The sequence below is a fragment of the Cetorhinus maximus genome, chromosome 17 (assembly GCF_964194155.1).
Source record: "Cetorhinus maximus chromosome 17, sCetMax3.hap1.1, whole genome shotgun sequence".
In the NCBI taxonomy this organism is placed as follows: domain Eukaryota; kingdom Metazoa; phylum Chordata; class Chondrichthyes; order Lamniformes; family Cetorhinidae; genus Cetorhinus; species Cetorhinus maximus.
Window position 1 is genome coordinate 47378194 of NC_135895.1, and position 24029 is coordinate 47402222.

At 45.5% G+C, this 24029-nt stretch overlaps 1 protein-coding gene across 1 annotated transcript in view; it reads left to right on the top strand.

Annotated features, from left to right (window-relative positions):
* Positions 1-24029, top strand: part of agbl4 (AGBL carboxypeptidase 4) — a 1138261-nt gene that overhangs the window by 1023414 nt on the left and 90818 nt on the right. The window contains exon 8 of the mRNA XM_078561909.1: positions 15904-16018. Coding sequence (XP_078418035.1) covers positions 15904-16018 — 115 coding nt within the window. The remainder of the gene's footprint in view (positions 1-15903; positions 16019-24029) is intronic.

A 24029-nucleotide genomic window follows, 5' to 3' on the forward strand; every position in this document is an offset into this window, starting at 1 on the left:
AATTAGACAAAAAGTCAGAAGCAGTGCAGGTTAACACTGTTTTACTAAGTTGGCCCAATTGCGAATGACAGTATTGAAAGACAGGGAATCAGTGAATCATCTGCTACATTTGAAGAAGTACTAAAATTTTTTAATGTTTATTTTAATCTAAGAAGCAATAAAATACTCGAAAGAGCTAAATTTAACAAGTGAGTCCAGCAGCCAGGAGAACCTGTCAATTCATTCATCAATGGTATGTACAGAATGGCAGAAGGTTGCAGACACAAAGACTTAAAAGCTGAACTCATCAGATTCAGAATAGTGGTACAAGTAGTGGATGACGAACTCTCTGACATCATGCAAGCAAAGGAAGATCTAACTCTGGAAAAGGTAATCCAGGTAGTTAAGTAGTCAGAACTCTGTAAACAACACAGAACCATTTTAAGGGGAGAAAATAAACCATGGTGCAGAGGCCAACCCACAGTTCAGATAGCTCAGCAACAAAGACACAAGTACAGCCTAGGCCGGGGAAAACAAGCCCAAAAAGGCCAGCAGAGCAACTATGCCAACACTATGGAGCAAATCGCCCCCGCAGGCAAGATCAATGTCCTGCAATTTCAGCCCAATGCTTTCAATGCAACAGGATTCATCCTATGGCAAACTGTGCAGAGCAAAAACTCTGAAATGGACAGAAGGCCCAAAGATCATGCACAAGATGGAGACTGCAAACCTCGAAGACATACAACTATGCTTCTTGGGTGAGGTCAAAAATATTGGTTTTTCATTTTGGAATGCAGACATTTCAGTCAATGGCCATTTAACAAATTTTAAATTAGACACAGGAGCCAGTGTAACTGTCCTGTCAGACTAAGAACTGTGACTGAAAGACATCTGGATTCGAACAATAGACACACCACTCCATGGGCACAGAGGAATCCAACTTCCATTCATAGGCATGATTCTGGAACCACTAAAGTATGGTGGCAAACAAATATTCGATCTGATGCACATCAGCCATAACCAGCAGAGATGCCTGTGGAGCCCTGGATCTCTTCAAAACAGCAGAAGATGTCAAGACAGTTGCTGTTGTTAATCATACAGGACTGCAAGTTCCTGAGCACTCAAACAAAAGAATATCCTGACTGGGACTTCAGCTCTGAACTATCTTCTCTCTTCACGGAGGTTTGTCCATTCTTGTTACATGTTCTGGAAAACCTTGGAACCTCGGAAAAAATGGTCAGACCAGCCAACCACCCAGGAGATAACCACAACCCCTCCAGTGGAGGATATAAAAGAGACCGACCAACAGTCCAATGAGCTTCAACCTCCGGCTCCAACAACAGTACAGCAGGTCAACACTGCAATTACTGAACATACACTACAAATCCCAGCCAGCATGCCAACGTCACAAAAAGTGCTGGAACCTGGTCGCAGCCGTCCATTGCTGACAGCGAAATGCAGAGGTGAGTGTACCACTAAACCTCATTCTAGCCACAGGAATGCTCATCCTCCACCATAGAGGACATCACCACAGTCCACATGACGACAGAAGAAGCAAAAGAAATGACAAGGAGACGAATACAGTGTTCGTCCACCCAGTAAGAATGAGTTCGGGTAGCCACCACCGACCAGCCCAATAGCTGAACCAACCAAGTGTGGTTCAACATGAAGGAATGGAAGAAAAGGATGAAAACATACCCGAATGACAGAACAACATCCAAACCTACAGAAGGAACCAGCAGTGACAATGCCTACCACTTCTCCAACAGTAATGCGATTAAGATATGGAAGGGTTATAAAGCCTCCAGATAGCATGAAACTTTGAATTCAGGGACTTGAAGGAGGGAGATGGGGTAGTGATGATATAGTCATTTTAATGTAAATGTATGATAGTATTAACGATGTAAGACATAAGGTAAATTATAATCACTTAAAATACATTGGACAAAGACTTGGGGAAGATGTAGTATAAAGGTTTGGCACAAAAAAGGGTTAATGTGGGACTGAGTACACTACTGCCCACACAGTGATGTAAGAGAGAACATGACCTGTATCCAGCGTTAGTCAAGTATTGGATATAGCTGTGTGTACCAGCAAGCATGGAAACAGCTCCTAGCTTGTACCCTTTACTATATAATTGTGAATAGTTCTAAGAGCCAATAAAGGCTTACAGTTAATGTATATATGACTACAAAGACTTTGTAAGATCTACTGAACTGTAACCAACTCCTTACAACACTTTTAAAAATGTTAAACCCCTTAATACTTCCACTCTCATTGTGTTAAGTTCATCTAATATGTCACGCTCCTCTTCTTTGATTGCAATAGGTTATAAGTATGAAGTTTGTAAGATTGTTATGTTTTGGGACTGTCTTTCTAATTTAGGGTAAAAAAGAGGAATGAAGGGTGTCATGTGACCTGTTCTGAAATCTGCCCGACAACAAGCCTTGGTGGCTTGGTTGCTATGGGGATAGTGAGGCCCAGATTCTTTTACTGTGGAGAAGGCACAAGATGCTCACACCTGTAGACAATGGCAAGGGTATTTGTGATGACTGTGGGTAGATGGTTAGTCTCCAAGGTCTGGATTTTATCAGACGTCATGTTCACCTCCCCTCCCCCGATTTAAAAGTCAATCGGGAGCCCGGCCATGCAAATGTCAGTTGCCCTGCAGCCATTTTATGCGCAGCGGGCCGTTAATTGGCTCAGGCAAGACTTCCACCCCCATCTGGGGAGAAAGTCCCACCTTATAGACCTGCCAGCTAAACTGATTGGCCATCAGCTCTGTAATCCCAGCAGCATCAGGTTCGAGCAGTGGCCTCTAATGGGACTACAGCCAATATCTGAAGAAGAGGAGTTTATGGAGGTCGGACTGAAGATAGGCCTGGTGTACCAGTGGGGTCTGCCTGGTAGGTCCAAGTGAGTGGGTTGGTGAGGAGCGTAATGAGGCTTGGGGATCAGGTTTTGAGATGCCAGTGGAGGAGGGTTACAGGGGATATGACCTTTGGGATGGGAGTTACCCCTGATGGGCACAGGGGACCCCTGTAGGAGGTCCTCCCTCCAGCAAGGCACTGCCTGAATAGCCCCAAGGGTGGTCAGGTTGCTTGACACTTCCATTGCCCTCTCCTGTAAAATGAGAGACAGGTTGGGGCAGTTGGCAGACAGGCCATGTGCTGCATTTTACGATCCCTCCCACCTTTAAATACCCTGGCAAGGGATCATAAAATTCAGCCCGATGTTTCACACGGAAGTGTTAGGAATGTCAGTCTTTAAAAATAGTTATACTCCAAACTGTCTATTCAATTCCAAGTTAGAATAGAGTTGGGTGTCTAAAGGATAGCTAATTAGCATTTCTATCTGGATGCAAGGTCTACATTAGTCATGTTGCCATGGAGATAGACTTTGAGAGAGGAAGAGTCCATAGGAAGCCATTGTAGCATTGAGTTGTAGGTTTTTCCTCAGTTATGGCCTGCCAGAGACAGGTAGGTCTGCAAGAATCTGACAGAGGGTGACAAAGAGGGAGAGAGCGAGCCGAAGGATAAACACAGCCAGACTCTATTGTTTACCACACAGAATGTGGATGGGAGCTTGGGCTGTTTCAACAAGCTTAATGGATCTCTGGGCTCTCAGCCAAGCCTCATTGCTGCCAGACCTGCTGAGTTTTTCCAGGTAATTCTGTTTTTGTTTTGGATTTCCAGCATCCGCAGTAGCTTTTAGCTTTTTGTTTTTATCTCATTATGTATGCTCGGTGAGAGCCCAGACAACCTTTAGAGTACTCAAACATTGTTTGATTGACAGCTCAGGCTCTCTGATCTCAACTGTAAATTTCACAATGTTTGTTTACACAATATTAAGCGGTTTCAAGGGCTTGTGGTTTCTGTTATTGATACTTTAAAGGGTCTGGATGATTGACATTTTTATTAGCTTGTAGTGAAATGACATTTTTTCAACATAGGAGAAAGTTATGAATGAATTACTTTTTTAAAAGTTGTTTTTACACATCCTACTGTTGCTACAGGGTTCATTGGTTCTGGACAGTGTATAGTGTCATATCTTGGTACAGGGGTTATGAGCAGCCATGGGAGGGTGGGTGGAAGAGAAGTGCTTGGCATGGGGGCAATGGGGGTGGGTGGAAGTGCCAAAGCTTGGCATAGGAGTCATGAGGGGCCATGGGGGTGGGTGGAAGGGATGAGTATGGCATAGAGGTCATGAGGGGCATGGGGGTGGGTGGAAGGGCAGAGCTTGGCATAGGGGCCGTGAGGGGCCATAGGGGGCATGAGGTGGCATGAATTGGGCATGCGGAATGTGTGGAGGTTGAGGAGTGTGAGGGGTGAGGTCTGGAGGGCCTTTGTGTTTTTACTTTAACTGGAACAAAGTCCCACAGCACTGAGACGGGCCTTTTAGACTGCCCACCTCCACACCCGGCAGCCCCTGTGGTTGCCTCCAAACTTCTTCCCGGGTCGAATGACTCAACTCCAGCACAGACCCACTTCCCAGGGAATGAAGATCTCGCTTTTGTGGGCACTTTCTCCCAAGACGGGCAAGCCAGGCCAGGAATTTTCCTAATGCCCACTGCCTGCCTCAAGGATGAAAATCTAGGCCAAAGTATTGATTAAAAGCCATACCAATATCCTCCATCTCAGCACACAGGTTACTTTTATGGTCCCAAATATGCCCTACTCTTGAGTTATCCTCTTGCTCTTCATGTATTTATAAAAAATCTTTGGGTTTTCCTTGATTTTATTTGCCAATATTTTTTCATGCCCTCTTTACGCCCCTACACCTTTTATACTCTTGTAGGTTTTCTGCTGTGTTGAGCTCTCAGTCTCTGTCATAAGCTTCTCATTTTTTCTTTATCCTCTCCTTTCTACCCCATGACATCCAGGGACCTCTGGATTTGTTAGCCGCACCGTTTATCTTCAAAGGAAAATATTTGCTCATAACCCTCACTATCTCTTCCTTGAATGCGTCCCACTAATCTGTCATTGATTTACCTTCAAGTAGCTATTTCCAGTCCAGCTAGCTAAATTACATCTCAGCTTTGTAGAACTAGTTTTACCCGAGTTGAAAACTTTTATTGCTGGATTATTGTTATCTTTTCCCATAACCACCCTAAATCTAACTGAATTTTGATCACTTATACCAAAGTGCTCCTGAACTGATAGTCCTTCTACCAGCCCAACTTCATTCCCCAAAACAAAGCCCAGAACTGCAACCTCCATTGTTGTGCTTGCTATGTATTGGCTAAAAAAGTTCTTCTGAATGCATTTTAAAAGTTTTGCTCCCTCTGTGCCTTTTGCATTAATTCTGTCCCAGTTAATATTAGAATAATTGAAATCTCCTACTGTTACTGTCCTATTGTTTTCATACTTCTCAGAGATTTGCCTACATATTTGCTCTTCTATCATCCTCTGACTGTTTGGGGGGCTACTTTTTCTTAGCTCCTTAAACTCTGCTTGCAGGACCTCATCCCTCTTTCTACCTATGTCACTGACGCCGATATGGACAACGGCCTTTGGCTGTTTACCCTCCCCCATCAGAATGTCCTATAGCCGCTCAGTGACATTCTTGACTTTGGCACCAGGGATGCAACATACCAACTTGGCATCATAACTGTGGCTACAGAAGCACCTGTCTGTTCTTCTCACTATCAAATCTCCTACCACTATTTCTCTTCCATTCTTCCTCCCACTCTGTGTAGTTGAGCCTCCCAAGGTGCTGTGAACTTCGTTCTGCCTGCATTCCTGAAGGAACCATCAGTCTCACCAGAATTCAGAAGTGAATGCTGTTTGGAGAGTGAGATGCACTCATGGAATAACTGCCCTGTCTGCCTGGTCCTCCTTGTCCTTCTGGTGGTCATCCATCATCTCTCTGCCTGCACATTCTTTTAACCTGTGGGATGACCACATCCAGAAATGTGCTATCCATGAAACTGTCAACCTTGTGAATGCCCTGTAATGACTCCAATCACCACTCATGCTTCAAAATCCAGCACTCCAGCTATTCTAGCTGGCAACACTTCCTGCACCTATGGTCATCCAAGCCATGAGGAGTGTCCAGGATTTCCCACATGGCACAAGATGAGCATTCCAAGAGGCTGAGATTCCCTGTCATGCCTTTACTTTCTAGACTATTATTTATAAAACTTACTATTTAGTCGCCAGTCAGCTCCTTCCCCGAATGGGACATCACTGCATCTGTTTTGCAGATGTTGCTTTTGTTGTCAGAGATTTCATTGGAGACTCTCTCCTCCACTTTAACACCTCGTCCGCTGCGATCAGTCTTCACCTAAATCTACCGCTGCCACTACTGCTGATAAGTCTCTCTGTAATATAGATGAACACTTTTCTGCTCTCCTAATTAATGCCTCTAGACTTCAGCTCCCAGATCTCGATGTCTTGCACTCACTCATTCAGACCACTCCTTGTTTTGTAAAGGACCAAAGCAGCACCTCTTCCCTCACTCATCAAATTCCCTGAGTTAAGTACTCTGTTGAAGGAGTACTCCATTCAAGATGGACTTTGCAACTCTTACTTCTGGTTTATGTGCTCTGTGAAATGCTACTGCTGACTTCTGAATTTACTGTCTACTATACTAGGTGCACTTCTGAAGCAGAACAAATTGATCAGCTGACATATCTCCAAGATTGTGCCCATCACCAGTGCCAATACAAAGCTAATTTATGCTTCAGTCAATGCATACAAATTTCACATTTTAAAAAATTCTACTGCCAATCTTAAAAGCCAGAATTGAACCATTCAAAATGAGAAGGAAAAAGAGGATAATGAAAAGCGAGTTAAGGCTCAATGCTGTTATCTGACTAATTGAAAGACAATTTTTGTTATGGATCCTTGATTTGAGCAAAAGACCATGAGTGGAATTCTCCCATTCTCTCAATGGCAAAGGGCGGGGTGATTTCAAAAGGTCCAAAAATCAGGGGGTTCATGCCAATGTGAAATGACGATGGGATCTTCTGATACTGTCCGCCATGGCAGATTGCGATTCCTGCTAGAGACTGGGATGAAGCTGATTTTCATCCCACTAAAGAGATGCAGATGTAGGCCCAACCGAAACCTTGCTCCCACGCCCGGTTCTCTGCAACGCCAGTGGGAAAACACGTTGGTCCATAACACATCTGGACCAATGTGGCATGCAAAAGTCGGGATTTACCTTAAGAAGACATTAGGCATGTTGCGGACATCTGAGAAGATGGAGGCCTCCAGCTACCAGACCCTGGAGTACTACGTACAGCACAGAGTGGGTGGAACTTCATCCACATGGGTTGTCTCCACGAAGCAGCTTCCAGAAGGTGGGAGTTCTCTATGTAGCATCTCATTCAAGCTTCTTCTAGGGACCTTGCTCAACTTTCGGACCTTCTTCCAGGGACTTTACCATGGGATCAGACCTTCTTCTATGGACTTTGCCATGGGATTGGATCCTCGAGCTGCAGATGGAGGGCAGCAGGAGGTATGTTGGATGGCAAGGAACTGTTGGAGAGGATGTTATAGAAGGTTACGAGAGGACTGAAGAGGTGGTGAATATGTCCAGAGGGGTGTGTTGACGGTTGGGGTGTTGGAAAGGGTATTACAGGTGTAGCAAGGCTGCAGAGGGAACAGTAGGGTAGGGTGGGAAGGATCGTGTTGGTTGTCAGGCAGGAGGGGGGTGGGGTTACATCCAAGCGTGAAGGGGCATGAGGGAGTGAGGGAGAGAGGGTGTGAAGGGACTCATGAGAAGGTGGTCTCAACTGTTGACTTCTGGGGACTGAACGCAAGGTAGGCATGGAACGAAGGAATGGTGAGGGATACTGGGGTGGAGGGAGCCGGTAGGGTGGGAAGGTGAGAGTGCAATGATGTCGCATGAAGGAGCAATGAGAGTCATTGGCGGGGACATGTAGATACATATGAACTCAGGGGGTGTGCAGGAGGAGGGCAGGCAGGTCACTGTTTACTAAGGTGGAATTTTCTGGGAGGAAGGAAACATGTATGTTGACTTGGACATTGTCAAAGGAAAAGGGAGCAGGTTGGAGGGTAATGGTGAGGAGGTCGAACGTAATGCCGGGTTTGGGGGAGGTGTCAATGGTAATGGGTGAAAGTGTGTGGGTGACTGGGGGAGGGGAATCAGTGCCGGAGTGCAAGAAAAATGTCACAGCCACCATGCTGGCCTGGTCAAAACTAAACAGAGCCTTGTGTTGGAGGTCCCAAGATGCTGCATGGGAATTGGGTCAGTGGATGGGCGGATGCAGGTCACCTCAGCTGGATAACTGAAAGGGAACCCCAGCTAGTGGTATTGACAATGCTCGGGACCTGGGATATGAGACTTTGATGGATGAAGGCTCAGCGTGGGCACGAAAGTGCTTGCACATGGCTCGCAAAGACCCTGCCACATACCCTTGACTCCCTGCAAATTCACTTGGGGGGTTGCGTGTCCCCAGGAGAGGAGGGTGGGTGAGGGCAGGGTGGCATTCAGTAAGCCCTAAAGGAATATACTGAAACAAGTCGGTAGACATCACAGTGAAAATGATTATATTTACATAACTTATAATTGTGACAATCATTTGTTCACCAGTGCAACCAGTTGTGATCAAAATTTCTTTATTTTCCTTGGCCTACTACTTCATCTAGGTGCTCCCCCAATATCAAATAATTTCCCAGAAATGTTAGGGAACCAAGGGTCTCGTGAGAGAGAGGAATTGGAGAAATTCAGTATTAGTAAAAAGATGATGCTAGAGAAATCAATGGGGTTAAAGGCTGAAAAATTCCCAGGGTCTGACAATCTACGTCCCAGAGTACAAAAGGAAGTGGCCCTGGAAATATTGGATGCATTGGTGGTCATCTTCCAAAGTTCTAAAGACTCTGGAGCAGTTCCTACAGATTGGAGGGTGGCAAATGTTTATTTGCCACTATTTAAAAAAGGAGGGAAAGGAAAAACAGAGAATTACAGACCAGTTAGCCTAACATCAATAGTGGGGAAAATGCTAGAATCTATTATAAAAGACGTGGTAACAGGAAGCATTAAAGGGATTAGACAAAGTCAGCATGGGTTTATGAAAGGGAAATCATGCTTAACTAATCTACTGGAGTTTTTTGAGGATGTAACTAGTAGAACAGGAAGGGAGAACCAGTGGATGTGGTGTATTTGGACTTCAAGAAGGCTTTTGATAAGGTCCCATAAAGAGGCTAGTGGGCAAAATTAAAGCACATGGGATTGGGGGTAATATACTGGCATAGGTTGAAAATTGGCTGACAGACCGGAAACAGAGAGTGGGAATAAATGTGTCTTTTTCCGGGTGGCAGGCAGTGACTAGTGGTGTATCGCAGGGATCAGTGCTTGGGCCCCAGCTATTCACGATATATATACATGACTTGGATGGGGGAATTAAATGCAATATTTCCAAGTTTGCTGACGACACAAAACTGGGCCGGGTTGTGAGTTGTGCGGAGGATGCAAGGAGGCTTCAGGGTGATTTAGACAAGTTGTTGTGTGGGCAAACACATGGCAGATGTAGTAAAACGTGGATGAATATGAAGTTATACGCTTTGGTGTGAAAAACAGAAAGGCAGAGTATTATTTAAATGGTGACATATTGGGAAATGTGGATGTACAAAGGGATCTGGATGTCCTTGTACACTAGTCAATGAAAGTAAACAGGCAGGAGCAGTAAGCAATTAGGAAGGCAAATGGTATGTTGGCCTTCATTGCAAGAGGATTTGAGTTCAGAAGTAGGGAAGTCTTACTGCAGTTATACAGGGCCTTGGTAAGACCACAACTAGAGTATCGCATGCAGTTTTGTTCTCCCTACCTAAGAAAGGATATACTTGCCATTAGAGGGAGTGCAGTGAAGATTCACTAGGCTGTCACTGGGGATGGCAGGACTGTCATATGTGGAGAGATTGGTTTGACTGGGCCTATATTCACTACAATTTAGAAGAATGAGAGGGAATCTGATTGAAACGTATAAAATTCTAACAGGGCTAGATAGACTAGATGCAGGGAGGATGTTTCCCCTGGTTGGGGAGTCTAGAACCAGGGGCTACCGTCTCAGGATACGGGCAGGCCAGTTAGGACTGAGATGCGGAAAAATTTCTTCGCTCAGAGGGTGGTCAGCCTGTGGAATCCTGTACCACAAAAGGCTGTGAAGGCCAGGTCATTGAGTATATTCAAGAAAGAAATTGATAAATTTTTGGATATTAGTGGCATCAAGGGGTATGGAGAGAAAGCGGGAATATGGTGTTGAGATAGAGGATCAGCCATGATCATATTGAATGGTGGAGTAGGCTCAAATGGTCGAATGGCCTACCCCTGCTCCTAGTTTCCATGTTTCTATCTGCAGCAGGGGTGAAGACATCCTGCTGACTAGTTGGCCCTGTTGCCTTGGAGGACCTTTGCGGTCATCCTCTCAAAAGCGGAGGCCTGGAGGGCCTTGGCGTCCTTTGGTTGTTCTCCTGTGGGCCAGCTGCTCCCTCTGCGGTGACACAGGACAAGGTTGAAGGGGTCACAGGCAAAGGGGACTCGGAAGGCTCGGACAACATCTGAGATTCCTGAGAGGATGACCTACGGGTGTCTAAGCTGTTGCGGCTCCTTTCTTAGAATGCCTGAAGGCCTGGCCTGACTCCTTGAGGGGAAGGGGCCACTGGAGGGAGGTCAAAGTGCCCTGTCCCCCTCTTGCATGCCAACTGCAAAAGCCCCCCCATTGCTACCGGGGTGGAGTGCAGGTCTGCGTGCATCTTCGGCAGGTACTGCTGGACTATAGAGCCCACCAGCCTCCCCATGGAGACCTCGATGTGCACACAGGCCAGCACCACTTCACCACCTCTGTTCCAGACAATCATCTCAGTTTCAGGACATCGCTGCAGGAGTTCCTCAGGGTAGTGTCCAAAGCCCAATCATTTTCAGCTGCTTCATCAATAACCTACCTTCGATCATAAGGTCAGAAGTGGAGATGTTTGCTGATGATTGCACTGTGTTCAGCACCATCCATGACTCCTCAGATACTGAAGCAGTCCATGTCCAAATGCAGCAAGACATGGACCATATCCAGGCTTGGGCTGACAAGTGGCAAGTAACATTCGTGCCACACAAGTGCCAGGCAATGACCATCTCCAACATGAGAGAATCCAGCCATCGCCCCTTGATGTTCAATGGCATTACCATCACTGAATCCCCCACTATCAACATCCTGGGGGTTAACATTGACCAGAAATTGAACTGGACTAGCCATATAAATACTGTGGCTACAAGAGCAGGTCAGAGGCAAAGAATCATGCGACGAGTAACTCACCTCCTGACTCTCCAAAGCCTGCCCACCTTTTACAAGACACAAGTCAGGAGTGTGATGGAATACTCCCCACTTGTCTGGATGAGTGCAGCTCCCACACCATTCAAGAAGCTGGACACCATTCAGGACGAAGCAACCCGCTTGATCGGCACCACATCAACAAACATTCACTCCCTCCACCATCAATGAACAGTGGCAGAAGTGTGTACCATCTACAAGATGCATTGCAGAAACTCACCAAGGCTCCTTAGGCAGCATCTTCCAAACCCATGACCTCTACCATCTAGAAGGACAAGGGCAGCAGACACATATGAACACCACCGCCTGGAAGTTCTCCTCCAAGCCACTCACCACCCTGACTTGGAAATATATCGTTATTCCTTCACTGTCACTGGGTCCAAATCCTGAAACTCCCTAACTGCACTGTACGTGCACCTACATCACAGGGACTGCAGCAGTTCAAGAAGGCAGCTTACCATCACTTTGTAAAGGGCATTTAGGGATGGGCAATAAATGCTGGCCTTGCCAGCGATGCCCACATCCCATAAATGAATAAATAAAATAAAACTTGATCAGCCAACATGCGGACAGACTCCTCTGACTCTACTGACAGACTGGTGGGGGCCTCCACCACCTCTGCCTGATGTGCCCCCCACCTCTTGCTGACTCCCCACATTAGTTGGAAGGCCAATTTCAGTGGCCCCTCATTGGACTTGGACCTCGCAGATGCCTCTTCCCCAGCAGTCCTCCGAGTGCTAGTGAGCTTGGCTGACCCTGCCTTCTCCTTCTATGGATACCTGTCCTTGCGGTGACCAACAAAGTGTGAGACTCATCCTCTTCTAGAGCTCATACTCACTGAGGTGTGTGTCTCTGGGTAAATGGAGGGCACAGGTGTCTGCTGTGATGCCTCTACAGGTGAACATCTCTCCTCTTGCCCTCTCTCCTGGCTCCTCTCTGGGCTAGGGTTTCTGCTGAGGCCTAACAGGGAGTCCTCTGCATCGGGCCTTAGCCTCTTCCTGGTGGTGCCTGTAAGTGAGAGAGGAGAGAGTGAGTGACAGCATTAGCTGCACCAACATGGTTTCTATACCATGGATGGATCCTTACCGGGTGGAAGCCTAAGTTCAAGCTCCCCATCGACAAATGCCTGTTCCCGCTCCACACCTGCTGCCTGAGCTGCTCTGTTTTCAAACTCTGTGAGAGCCCTCAGATGCGGGTGTCCCCCTCCCATCATCTCCTCCTGTTCTCACCAGTTGTGCCTCAATATCTCCTGCTGAAAGAAAACAGAAAAGGTGGGTTTGAGAGGAATTGTTTATTTCACCCATTTGTACATTGCAATTTCACATTCATTTCTCATACTTAAACTCTTAGAGATAACTCACTGGATTGTGTGGCATGGTATTAATGCTCTGCAAGCTGTTCAGAAGGGGTGTGGGCCAGCACCCTCCAGAGTGCTGAGGCCATTCACATGCAATGTTAAGGCTCAGAGAGGCATCTGATTTGCAGAGGTTGCTGGTGTCCTCTGTGCCTGAGCCCATGGCCGCCCTCCACTTCCATATAGCATTGATTTCTGCATGTGGAAGGGTGAAGGAGGCACAGTGGTCACTCCACTGCAGAGTGAATGCACAGCAGTGGGGCTACAAGGTACAGCTATGCCGTTACCACAGAGGCCCATGTACCCTAACATTCATTGGTTTCGTTGTGGTTAGTGTGAGCAGCTGAAGATTTACTCACCGTGGTGCAGCAAGTTCATCCTTTACCGGCATTGTATGGCTGACCTGAGCTGGACAGCCTGGACACTTACAACATCGGCCATCTGCACCCATGCAAAGTTAGTTTCCCTGCTCGGCCTCCTCCTTCCACCAGCTGGGTAGAGTACATCCCTCCTGATCTCGACATGGTTGAAGAGGGTGCATAGGGAGGCATCACTGAACTTGGGTGCTGGACCTTCAACTCCTCTTTCAGGCATCTCAGTAGGCATTGGCAGTAAGGATGTCCGGCTGCCTTTTAAACGTGGCTCCTGGATATGATGGCAGGGTGCCCACCACCCAGCCCCCCCGCCGTGTTAGACATTGGGAAACCCCCAACTGCATAATTAATTATGCCAGAGGAGCAAGATGGCGCGGGATTTCCTGATAGCCTCCGTGGTGGGAAACAGTCTCCGTCCCCACCCACTTAGTCCCAGACGAGAGAATTCCACCCCATGTTTTCAGGATTCTGGCATAAGATGATTGAGTGACTCTAGTTTTGTGATATCATTCTTAAGATACATTAAACTAGTTTGTAAAAAAGAGTGCCATCTCTAAATGTAAAATAAGTTTTTTTATTCATCCACAGGATGTGGGCTTCGCTGGCTGGGCCAGCATTTATTGCCCATCCCTAGTTGCCCTTGAGAAGGTGGTGGTGAGCTGCCTTCTTGAACCGCTGCAGTCCATGTGGTGTAGGTACAACGACAGTGCTGTTAAGAAGGGAGTTCCAGGATTTTGACCCAACGACAGTGAAGGAACAGCGATATATTTCCAAGTCAGGATGGTCAGTGACTTGAAAGGGAACTGCCAGGTGGTGGTGTGCCCATCTATCTGCTGCCCTTGTCCTTCTAGATGGTGCTGGTCATGGGATTGGAAGATGCTGTCGAAGGAGCCTTGGTGAATTCCTACAATGCATCTTGTAGATGGTACACATTGCTGTTACTGTGCGTCAGTAGTGGAGGGAGTGAATGTTTGTGGATGTGGCGCCAATCAAGCGGGCTGCTTTGTCCTGGATGGTGTCAAGCTTCTTGTGTGCTGTGGGAGCTGCACTCATCCAGGCAAGTGGGGAGCATTCCATCACATTCCTGACATGTGCCTTGTAGATGGTGGACAGGCTTTGGGGAGCCGGGAGGTGAGTTACTTGTCGCATGAATCCTAGCCTCTGACCTGCTCTTGTAGCCACAGTATTTATATGGCTAGTCCAGTTTAGTTTCTGGCCAATGGTAACCTCCAGGATCCTGATAGTGGGGGATTCAGTGATTGTAATGCCATTGAACACCAAGGGGCAATGGGTGGATTCTCTCTTGTTGGAGGTGGTCATTACCTGGTACTTGTGTGGCGTGAATGTTACTTGCCACTTGTCAGCCCAAGCCTGGATGTTGTCAAGGTCTTGTTGCATTTGGACATGGACTGCTTCAGCATTTTAGGAGTCGTGAATGGTGCTGAACATTGTGCAATCATCAGTGAACATCCCCACTTCTGACCTTATGATGGAAGGAAGGCCATTGATGAAGCAGCTGAGGATGGTTGGGCTGAGGACACTTCCCTGAGGAAGTCCTGGAGCTGAGGTGACTGACCTCCAATAACCACAACCATCTTCCTTTGTGCTAGGTATGACTCCAGCCAGTGGAGTGTTTTCCCCCTGATTCCCATTGACTCCAGTTTTGCTAGGGCTCCTTAATGCCATACTCGGTCAAATGCGGCCTTGATGTCAAAGGCAGTCACTCTCACCTCACCTCGGGGAGTTCAGCTCTTTTGTCCATGTTTGAACCAAGGCTGTAATGAGATCAGGAGCTGAGTGGCCCTGGCAGAACCCAAACTGGGCGTCAATGAACAGGTTATTGCTAAGCAAGTGCGGCTTGATTGCACTGTTGATGACCCCTTCCATTACTTTACTGATGATCGAGAGTAGACTGATGGGGCGGTAACTGGCTGGGTTGGATTTGTCCTGCTTTTTGTGTACAGGGCATACCTGGGCAATTTTCCACATAGCCGGGTAGATGCCAGTGTAGCTGTACTGGAATAGCTTGGCTAGGGGCACAGCAAGTTCTGGAGCACAAGTCTTTGGTTCTATTGCTGGAATATTGTCAGGGCCCATAGTGCATTGTTCATTGAGAAGCTATCTGTTGTTGCAGCTATTGTATGTAGTATTTCATTTTAAAAAGATCACAAACAGAGCTTCATTTATAAGATTTGAAATTGTATATTAATGCCTTAGATGCATGGGAAGAACTTAATTAAAACATACAATTGTGTGAAAAGGGCCTAATGAAATAACAGAATAATTCTAATTTTAAAACGTTAACTTAAAAGTTTAATTTTAGCCAGATTCTAATTCCGTAGAAGAATGGAATCAATTTCCTGCATTGCTGATAAACGGCAAAGATGAGGGCTGCAACACACCACAAAGGTGCAGCAGAGAAGCAAAGAAAGAAGGCAAGAATTAAAGATAGAGAAATAAATACTAATGTCATTTGCAAACTGGAAAGTTGCTTTATTTTTCAGCTGAAAAGTGATTCACTATTGGCTTAATGATGAGTGGAATTTTCCAGCACTGTGTTCTACATTTGATAGATTTCAATTGCAAGGCAGGTTAAGTTTTCAGTCAGTGTACCGTGGCAACTTGGCACAGCTAAAATACTTTAAATCCCTTGCTACATGACTTTTCTTTCAAGGACGGATTGCTAAGGGTCTGTTAGTTTAGAAATTGTGCAACTTGATGTGGATGGTGTATTCCTAGTGAACTTCAGTCCATAGCAACGTCAGTCCTTCATCTGAAAAAAACTGCAACAGTTTACTAGATTATTCAATAATCTCAGTAAAGGTCTGGTATCAGAAATCTGTATACAGTGATAAGAGCCTGCTTTTACAATATTTTGAGATATGAATTTTTTCTGTTCCTTCTAGGCTTTATTGATTTTCTTGTCAGTCAGCACTCAGTTGCCAAGACTCTACGGGATGTTCTGGTCTTTAAAATAGTGCCTATGCTCAATCCTGATGGGGTGTTTTTGGGTAACTATAGGTGAGTAAAATCATTAAAATGCATCTTTTAAACATAACACTTCACATTTTAACATATTACTGATATGTTTCTGTGTTTGAAGTTGGCAAAAAATGTATATTTAAGGGGATATTCATGCTCGACAAGTTTAATATTGGTGCAAAGCTGAAACTGCTCCCAGTGGCCGTCATCTTGGAATATAAACCAGCTACCAAGGCCAAAACTGACTCTGAAGCAAAGTAGAGTGATACTATATCCTTCAGGCAGTCTCTTAGCTTGTTTTACATGTCACATTGAGCACTAATGCCTTGGTTCCATTTACTTTATGACTCTAAATTTGGTGCAAAAGCAAAATGATTTACAATGGTACTACAGTTGTAGTGTGAATGAACTCCTAGATGTATGACTTTCACTTTTAACCCTTCAGACCGTCAAATACTTATTTTAGAAACGATCGGCAGAATTTAATGACCCCCCCGCCCAACTTGGGAGCGGGTTACGAGGTGGGGGAGAGGGGATTGTTTGATAGGGCAGGAAAGTACGGAATGGAGAACCCATTGTCTTCCCAACTCGCCCCAATGAAGTCTGAGCCAGAGAAGGTCAAGGTAAGCCTTTCCACCCAGAGGCCAACTGAGGCCCATAAGTGGTCAATTAATTCCCACTCAAGGGCCTCAGCCCTTCTATCAGCAGCGAATGGGTCCCACACCATGTGGGCTGGCTGCCAGGTATACTCTGATGAACCTGCCTGTGGCCTGGGGAGCCCTCCTGCTAGGGCTTCCTGTGCCTAACAAAAGGCCCCACTGGTGACAAGGGTTACCCCCGCCACTCAATACTTGCCCCTGCTCTTTAAACTGAACACTCGATCCCTTCCTTGCCAGCACCTGCCTGTCTGGCCAGGGAGGGAGCCCTACTTAACCACTTAGCTTGGGTTCCAGGGCTTCCATGGATGCTCCTCCCCAAGGGTCTCCTGCTGTATCAACAGTGGCCACCACTCCTGGTGGCACCGCTGGTACTAAAGAGCAGACAGCATTTGATTGGCTGGCAGTTCTTGGAGGCAGATATCCATCCTGAAGGCTCCAGGAACCCCGATGTCAGGCAGATAAATGCTTGATTGGCTTTAGGTTGGGTTGGTCTCCTAGAAATTGTCACGAAGGGTTTGCTACCAGTTCTCCAGCCAATGGACAGGCCCATCGCTACAACCATTAAGCCCAGTCCTATTAGTCATAAATGTACTGTAAAAAGCCAGCCAACACTACAAGAAGCAGACAACAACTTCTAAATGGATAATAAAAACAGGAAATGATGGAAATACTCATCAGGTCAAGCAGTATCTGTGGAGAGAGAAACAGAATTATGTTTCATGTTGATGATCTTTTCGTCAGTTCTGGATGAACAAGAACTGACAGCTTAAATATTCAGGCTTTATATAATGTTTATAATAAAATTGATGTTGAAGCTGTAGTATATATGATTTTATCTAACTTTGTTTACTAGGTGCTTAACCTTTCATGCATAAGAAGCCCATACTAAATGAACTTACGCTTTTTTGAAAGAGCCCACTAATATTCCAAATAATTTTCAAGAACAATTTAGTATCTGGATTGGTTTGCCAGACATTAATTATTGTTGACAAGATTGCCTTTTATTGTTGCCTAGTGATGAGGTTAAGTCTATGACTATGCAGAATATTTCTCACTCTTTGACATATGATTGCTCACAGATATGTTGGGTTCTGTGCCATTGACACAAATGACCAATTAAAAGTAATGAAAAGTAAAAAAAAAAATGAAAAAAGTAATGCCACAACCACTCTGTTGGATTTAAGTCTGCAGACTAAGCAGACCATTTGGGCTGGATTTTCATGGAGGAGGCGGGAAGGGTAAGTCGGGATACTTTCTGCCTCGGCAGACCCATCTTCTTTAAAAAGGTCCCTGCCCGCCATATTTTCATTCCAGGGAGGCAGGGTGGGATAGAGTCGGGCCCACCAGCTCTGCAGACAGGCACAAGGTGGCAGCAGAGGCAGGCAAATGGTGAGGCTGGGAGGCTAGAAAACCCACCTCTATTTACTGGAACACGGCCCAGTTGTAATGATGAATGTCAGACCCTCAAACCCTCATCCCTCACCCCCCACATGCCTCCTCATATCCCCTTCATGCCCCCTATGCTCCCCAAACACCTTAATACCCCAATGCCCCCTCATACCCCATGCCCCCTCCTTTCCCCATCATACGCTCCATGTAAATGCTGTTAAATGGCCATTCAGTAGTCAAAACAAACAAACATATATTCAGATATCACATCAAGGACCATCCTTTAATAACCTCTTAAAACTGCCAATAAAACTGTGAACAGAACTCCCTGCTGAGATAAATGGTTCTGTAGTTTTAGAAATTCAATCAAACGTTTATATTGGCTCCAGTTGTCAAAACAAACCATTACAATTGCAGACAATGAAGCCTATTGAAATTGCAAAAAACAAATGGCCCTGTTTTTCCTAAGCTACACCAGATGCCCTGACAATCAAAGCAGTACAGGAGCAGGTGTCGTTTTTTCCTAAGTGAAAGGTGCAAAGATGCAAACCCATTTTTTCTTTATGAATGTGAAGAGCTGTGGACATTTAAATCACTTAAAATCATGATAGCAGTGTTCCCAAGCAATGTTTTCTTCAGTTTTGAATGCATAATAGCATTTTCCTAATGAGAACACATACATCTCAACACTTACAATGCTGATCAATGTAATGGTCAACTTACCTTTACAGGATAGAGTACTATAATCAATCACTGCAGTGAAAACAAATCTACCATACAATACAGCATCTAATTAACAAATCTGAAAGAACAGATTTTTTTTTCGTATTTCAAAGCCTGTCAATCAAAGAATTCCAGTAGCAGGTGCCTGCTTTTATTTGCTCCCCACTTGGGACTAGAGTTCCCCCATGGTTCATAACTCCTCTGAGGTCCCTGAAAAGGCCCACCTCTGCAAATATTGAGGTCGGGGGGGAACTGAAATTGCCTACCTCTGCATTGGAGTCGCAAGGGCGGGAGTTTTGCATGTGGGCGAGCTACCCGCAACCTTATCCCTCGCCCATAAAAATTACCAGAAAGGGGAATGAGCGTGGGAATCCTGAAATTGGGTTCCTTCCTCCATTTTTAAAGGGCCAATGAGTTGGTGCAGTTTAGCAAAAATCGGGCCTTTAAGTACATTGATGTATTAATTCTGTTGGATGCCTTCCACCAACAGTAAGGTGTGTTTAATGTCACTGTCATGTAATATGAAATAGTTCCCCAAATGAGATTGTGTAGCTCTGGTAAATACGCTTATATTTTTTAAAATGGACATATGAAGATGTGCAGGCTTGATGGTTATATTTACTGGTTACAGTCACAAGGCCATAACCGAAAAGAATTTTGAATTTTATGCTGTATCAGAATTTGATGAATCTTTGCACGCCTTCTCCTATCAACTTAACTGTTTGAATTTGTAGCATTGACACAAAACTTCCACTGAACTAAAAGACTTGCCAGACTCTCCTCATACAACTTTTATTTCACAGCCTAGACATTGATCTTAGTTATCCTACAATTGTTTAGCAATATATTCGATAAGGTGTCCATTTTTATTGAGCATGCTTTGTATCATTTAATCAGTGACCACAATAGTCATATTGGATCATTAAGCCAATTATAGTGGCATTACACTGGATGACCTATTTCCCATTAGGGTTCTGCAGCTGAACTCTATAAATTCTTAAAGTCAAACACAATCGTGAGCACTGATTCCAAACCGTCGTGAGTTCTTTCGATTTTATGTTAAAAGCATGAAAACAAAATTCACAGAGATGACTCATGTTAGCAATAGACATTTTAAAATACCTTAGCCTCAAAATTCAGTTATGTAGCCCCCATTTTTTCAGAGCTATGGGTGCCATTTCAGGTGCAAAATGGCCATATAGTATATGCACACACACTCTTTGTGATAGCTGCGCCGAATATTGTTTTGGTAACTGTGATAGTTTGGGAGCTGGGAGTCAGCGGAGCTGTTTCCTGCCTGAATGCCCCAAGTAATGCCCTCCTATAACCTGGCACAGCTGGACATGTGTTCAGCAGGAGGAAGGACCAACAATATTTAAAGGAATTATCAACTACTTTCAGGTTCATTGTTGATTGATTTCCACTGGGGGCTGTGGGTTAGCAAAAATGTTTGGTGGTTTGTACTGCTATTTAAAGATGCTGATGTCTACAACGAGCAGTGTGGCAAGTGGTGAAGGCCTTGGTTCTAACTTCAAGGATTCTGCTCAGTCAACTTGCTCCCATAAATGGGGGCAGTAGTTTCTATTTCCCTTGGCATGGAAGAGGAGAAAGACTCTCAGCAGGAGGCCATATGCACCCAAAGTCTTCGGGGACCATTTCTCCCATCTTAACCTTAGCAAGGGGCAGTGCATTAGACACCTCTGCTTCATCATGAAGGTGCAGCTCAGAGCAGGGTGAGGACGACATTACAATTGGCTGTGAAGGTGATGGGTCATGAACTTTTATACACAGGCTCCTTGCAGGTGGAAACAGACAATATTTGCAACATCTCTTAGGTTGCTGTCCTGTATTGCATAAAGGAAGTCGCTAAATCTCTGTGTGCAAAAAGAGATGACTACACTTCATTCTCCTTTGACCAAGAGAAGTAGGTTGAGGAAACTGGGCCTGGGAGATTGGGGTGCACAAGGTTCAGAACACCGGGGCTCATGCCCTGGGGGGCCCAAGCTCAACTTGCAGCTTTTGCCTTCGCCAATGGGAACAGTTTCTCCCTACCTATTCTGTCCAGACCCTTTATGATTTTGAATATCCTTATAAAATCTCCTCTAAATCTTTTTCTCACTAAGGAGAACAATTGCAGCTTCTCCAACCTATCCTAATAACTGAGTCCCTCATCCCCGGGACCATTCTCATAAATCTTTTCTGCACCTTCTCCAATGCTTTCACATCCTACCTAAAGTTTGGTGCTCAGGATTGGACACAATAAATACCCCAGTTGAGGCCGAACCAATGCTTTTGTACTCTGTGCCTCTATTTATAAAACACAGGATCCCCTATGTCTTGTTAACCACTTTCTCAACCTGCCTTGCCACCTTTATAAACCCCCTGGTCCCTCAGATTCAGCACCCCTTTGGAATTGTACCCTATATTTTATATTGCTTTTCCCCATTCTTCCTATCAAAATGTATCACTTCACACTTCTCTGCATTAAATTTCATCTGCCACGTGTCTGCTCATTCCAGCAGCCTCTCAATGTCTTCTTCAACTCTATCACTATCCGCCTCACAGTTCAGAATACTTCCAAATTTTGTGTCATCTGCAAATTTTAAAATTGTGCCTCCTCCAGAACGAAAGAGAAAGAGGTTGGGAGGATGCATCTAGGGCCCCTTCACTCTGGATAGGCTGTCCAAGAAGACCTGCTCAGGCATCACTCCTTAGGGTCCTTAGGGACCACCATTTCCCACTTTACCATCCACATGGAATTATCTATCACAGCATCCCTTGGCCAAGATACAGCAATAAAAGCCACCAACAATAAAATTCCATAGCACCTGTATACAAAAACACATCCACTTATATAAACAAAAATGAACTTTTCCCTCTCATGCATGCTCTCAGTGCCTGTCTTGCGGTTACCTTTGCCTATTCTAGTGTTTCTCCTCAGTGCTACCTCAGTGGTTGCAGCAGGGCTGATGATGGCTGGTGGTTGCAGCAGGGCTGATGATGGCTGCTGGCTTCAGTGGAGGAGACTGCTGATGGCCCTGCAAAACCTCCTTGGGCGTCTCTGGGCCTAAAAGGCCTGGTTTTGGACTGCACCATTTTGACATAGACTGATAGACAACAGCAAGGGCATTGGCGGAGGGGCAGGGGTGGCAACATGAATGTCATAATTCTAAGAAAGAACAGAAGATACATGGTCTATTGTGTCACCAACCCTAATAATCTATAGGAGCACATATTGCTGGACTACTATGAAAGACTGCATGCCCCACTGAGCACTGAGATCCACAACCATGACGGCAGCAGCCTGAACCACCATGGCAGCAATCCTAGACCTCATAATCTCTGTCTGAGCTTCCAATGCATCACTTAGACATTGGGGGATTTCTACTTTTGTTGCAGTGGAAGCTGAGACAGCACCATCATATGCTGTATCACGGCTTGGTCCGCAAGTGCTGTCATGGAATTGGCCACCACTTCCATACTGGAAAAGATGAGCTGCAAGCTCTACAAGCTGCCCCCTGTCATGTTGGAACCAGACTCCTCTGTGCTCTTGACAGTGTCAACAGGCTGTCTGGTAGGCATGCCGATGCGTCAAGCATCTCAGTGTATATCCTCATCAGTATTCTCCTGTATACCATCCTATCAAACTCCTCATCAGAGTTTCCTGTAGTAGAATTTGTGACCTCATCTCCCAATGAACAGGCACTCAAGCTATTTTTTCCCTCAGCCTGCCAACAACACTTGTGCCCGGTGACTCACCATATGCTGATCTCAAATCTATACTAGCCTAAAGTTCATGCATTGCTAGTATCTGAACTGGTGACTGCAAGTGTCAGATGGAGGGATGGTGTTTGTTCATTAGATGTGTGCTGTTGCTCTCTCTCCCTCTTCCTAAGGTTGCTATGGCTGAGCTGGTGGTAGTCCTTGAATATCTGAAAACAGAAAATCAGAAGGCAAAGGTTGGGGTGAGGGAAGGGAGGAGAAGTGAAAAGCTAGAGGCCCAAGGTCACACTACCTGCAACTTGCACTTCATGTCAAACAGCAGGATGAAAGTGAGTTGGGAGTTGAGAAAGGGCATCATCATCCTCAATGTTCTTGGCAATGCAATACAATTGGCTCTGTTGGAGCTAAATGTATGAAGGGGAGCACCATCCTCTCCTTAGGGTTCAGGGATGCAGTTGTGCCTTATCCCTGTCACTTGTGCTCTGCTCCCTTCTATTCCATGTCACCTTTGGCTGCAAAAGAGAGGGAAGAGTACCCGTGATTGTGAGGCACTATTTCTGTGTAATGTGCAAGCCATGGCAGAATAGCTGGAGGTATATGGAGACAGCAAGAGGTGGACGAAGGCTAACATTAGTAGTGCGTACATGAGAGTGAGGTTTGTGAGGACAGAGTCCTGACTGATAGGGACTGCTGATAGTGAATGATGAGGGTGTGGTGCATTGAGTAATGTGAGAAGTTAGTGGTGTAGCAAGTATGACATGTCATGTGGAAATGCATTCACTGGCCTTGACCACCTATGTGAGACCATTGAATCTTTTCTGGCATTGCTGCCAAGTCCTCAGCACCAAACTCCTTGCTTTGATCTCCATTCCCTTCAGAGTGTGTTCCTTGATGGCCTCCTGACACCCCTGTGAAAACATGGCCTCTTTCCCCTTGTTGAGCTCCATGACTAAGGTCTCCAGCAGAGCATCTATGACCCTGGCTTCTGCTCTCTGCCCAGGTGCTTCATTTATTTTGTTTCTGCTTTTGCAGTAGCAAATTACAGTACTGATAAAAGCAGCTTTATCTCTGCCAGTGCAGCTTCCCTTTAAGAGGGACAAGCAACCTTTAAGAGCTGAAGGTTAGCTGGAATACATGCCTCCTAAGCTGCCAGGCTCCCCCTGTTGAACACGCAGTAGGCAGCACTGGTTACACTAGGCCACACGCTGCAATCATGGAAATGAGGAGGCAGGCACGAAGCTTGTGTCCTGCCTGTCTCAATGGGAACGAGGCTCAGCAGGTCGCAAATCACCCCCATGCCTGAAACTGGGTGCAGACCAATCTTTAGCAAAAAATCTCAATAATAAAAATGTATTTCACTTTCTTCCTCCTCTAAGTCATCAAGTAAAGACGGACAGATTCACCCACAGGAAAGAAAAAGTGGAGATATTATTTTAGTCTGGGTTATAAACTTGAAGAGCTCAATTCTCCTCCTATTAGTTGGTTAGTAGGAGTGTGGGGTATGGCCTGGCAAAGTGAATCTCGCACTAACACAATCCAATTTTATCACTGGGCCT